The 2,255-nt window shown below is 46.3% G+C and overlaps 1 protein-coding gene across 1 annotated transcript in view; it reads right to left on the reverse strand.

Moving 5' to 3' along the window:
- GTPBP8 (GTP-binding protein 8 (putative)) overlaps nt 1–1,871 on the reverse strand; it is a 29,453-nt gene extending 27,582 nt beyond the window's left edge. The window contains exon 1 of the mRNA XM_006864182.1: nt 1,536–1,871. Within this exon, the coding sequence (XP_006864244.1) occupies nt 1,536–1,871 (336 nt within the window). The remainder of the gene's footprint in view (nt 1–1,535) is intronic.
- Between the last annotated feature and the right edge of the window lie 384 nt (nt 1,872–2,255).

Here is a 2,255-nt window from a genome sequence, read left to right on the forward strand (position 1 = left end):
GAACCGCTGACCTTAAGGTTCGCAGCCCGATTCGTAACCACTACGCTACCAGAGCATACCACATGCCAATTATTAATGGATGCTTGCAACTGTTTCTTCTAACTTTGAGTTGTGCCCCATCAGCAAATGAAGGTCCCAAAAGCTCTACTCTAGTGACATCATTAAGGTCAATGCTACTTTGAGGAGCTTTTCCTGTTATATTTGAGTGCCTTCCCATCAGAGAGGCTCATCTTCTGGCATTTTATCAAGTAATGTTCTGCGGCTATTCGTAAGATTTACAGTGGCAAAGTATTCCTGGTGTGGCGTTGTGGGTTAATGCGTCAGACTGCAAAGTCAGTGGTTGAAGCTCCCCAGCTGCTCCCTGGAAACCCTATACAGGGTCGCTATGAGTCACAATCGAATTGACGACACTTAACAACAACAGCAAGCATTCAGAAGTGGTTCTCTCTTTCCTACTCTGTCTTGGCCTGGATGCTCTGCTGAAACATGTGTACCACAGCCACGCTGCTATTATTTAAAAGACTGGTGGCATAGTTCCAGCATCACAGAAACACACAAGCCAACACAGTACGAAAAACTGACAGAGGAGTGATGGGAATTTACAACAGCATGTCTAAATACATTTAGAAATAAAGTTTATTGCCGTAAATGCAAATATATCTTTAAGGAGATTTAATTTCCTTTTATAGAATTAGAACAAAATATTATTAAACCTTAGGACACCCATGAAAAGCACAATCAAGAAATTTTACTAATAAAAAAGTTGCATTAAAAAACTTTCAGATCATTGTCATATAAAATAGTTTTTGCATATGACAGGAAATTTACATTGTGCTACAATTAAATGGGCGCTGTAGGATAAGCACTGGACTGCTAACTGCAAAGTCAGCGGTTCAAACCCAGCAGACACTCTCCCGAAACCCTACACAGGGTCGGAACGATTCTATGGCGCTTAACAACAACAGCAACAAGGATGACTTCATTTGCTAGACTATTAAACTTTCTTTTAGTTTTCATTTTATCTAATTTGTTTGAGCATGTTTCCAATTAAATGAATTAACAAGAATTCAATCAAATAGGAAAACGATAATAAAAAGACAAAGTTGTTAACACTTAGTTTAAGCCTTTTAAATCCCATATTTATTAGCCAAAGTTAAAACTATAGATGCTTATCTCGATTACAGATGCAAAGCTAGAAAATTAACCAGCACACAGCTAGAAAAAATTTCTCCCTTGTCAGTGCCAACTCTGAATAGGGTTTCCGAGGAGCGGCTGATGAGTTTGAATCGTCCACCTTGTGGTTAGTGCTTACCCTACAGTGCTGCCCAGGCCGGATTCGTGGTGATCTCACTGCGCTGCGCGCGACTGCGAATTTGTTGTGGGGACAGTCCTGGTGTGGCATTGTAGGATCAACACTGGACTGCGAACCACAAGGTCGGCAGTTCAAAATCACCAGTTGCTCCTCGGAAGCCCTATAACAGGGTCGCTATGATTCGGAACTGACTAGACGGCAAGTAACAACCACACAGTCTCACTTCTGGGCGGAGGAGATCCGGGGCGTGATCCAGTCGGACGGCTGAGCTGAGGTACTCGATGCGGTGCCGGGCAGTGGCCGTGAAGAGGTCGTCCGCCTTCGCTATGTCCTCCAGGCTCGGGTCGAAGACCCTCAGGTGAAGGTTGAGCTTCATGTCCGGGGCGAGATGACGTTGGAGCTCCTGTAGCGGGAACACCAGCTTCGTGAGCTGCCTCTTCGGCAGCTCTAGCACCTCTGCAAAGACGTGGGACGTGCTGTAAGCCCGGCTCGCGTGCTCAGTTGTCGCCGGCACCTTAAAGACTGTACCTATCAGGAATCGTAGCCCGGATACCGCCATGTTCCTTTCCCAAAAGCCCTGTCAGAGAAGCGTCCAACTCCCAGTCCTGGGTTGCGCGTGCGTGCTTCCCTCCCGCTTGGCCTTTTGGGAATTGTAGTTTCTGTTGTTGTTAGGTGCCCTTGAGTGATTACCGACTCATAGTGACCCTGTATAGGGTTTCCGAGGAGGGGCTGGTGAGTTTGAACTGCCTACCCTGTGTTCAAACCAACCTTGCGATCCAGTACTGTATCCCACAGCACCACATCAGGACTCCTGTTCCCTTGTTGTTGTTAAGTGCGGTGGAGTCGGTCCCATAGCGACCCTATACAGAGTTTCCCGGGCTGTAAATCTTTACGGGAGCAGAAAGCCTCATCTTTCTCCCGCGAACGGCTGGTAGTTTCGAAC

Source organism: Chrysochloris asiatica, unplaced genomic scaffold, assembly GCF_000296735.1.
Source record: "Chrysochloris asiatica unplaced genomic scaffold, ChrAsi1.0 scaffold00061, whole genome shotgun sequence".
NCBI lineage: Eukaryota > Metazoa > Chordata > Mammalia > Afrosoricida > Chrysochloridae > Chrysochloris > Chrysochloris asiatica.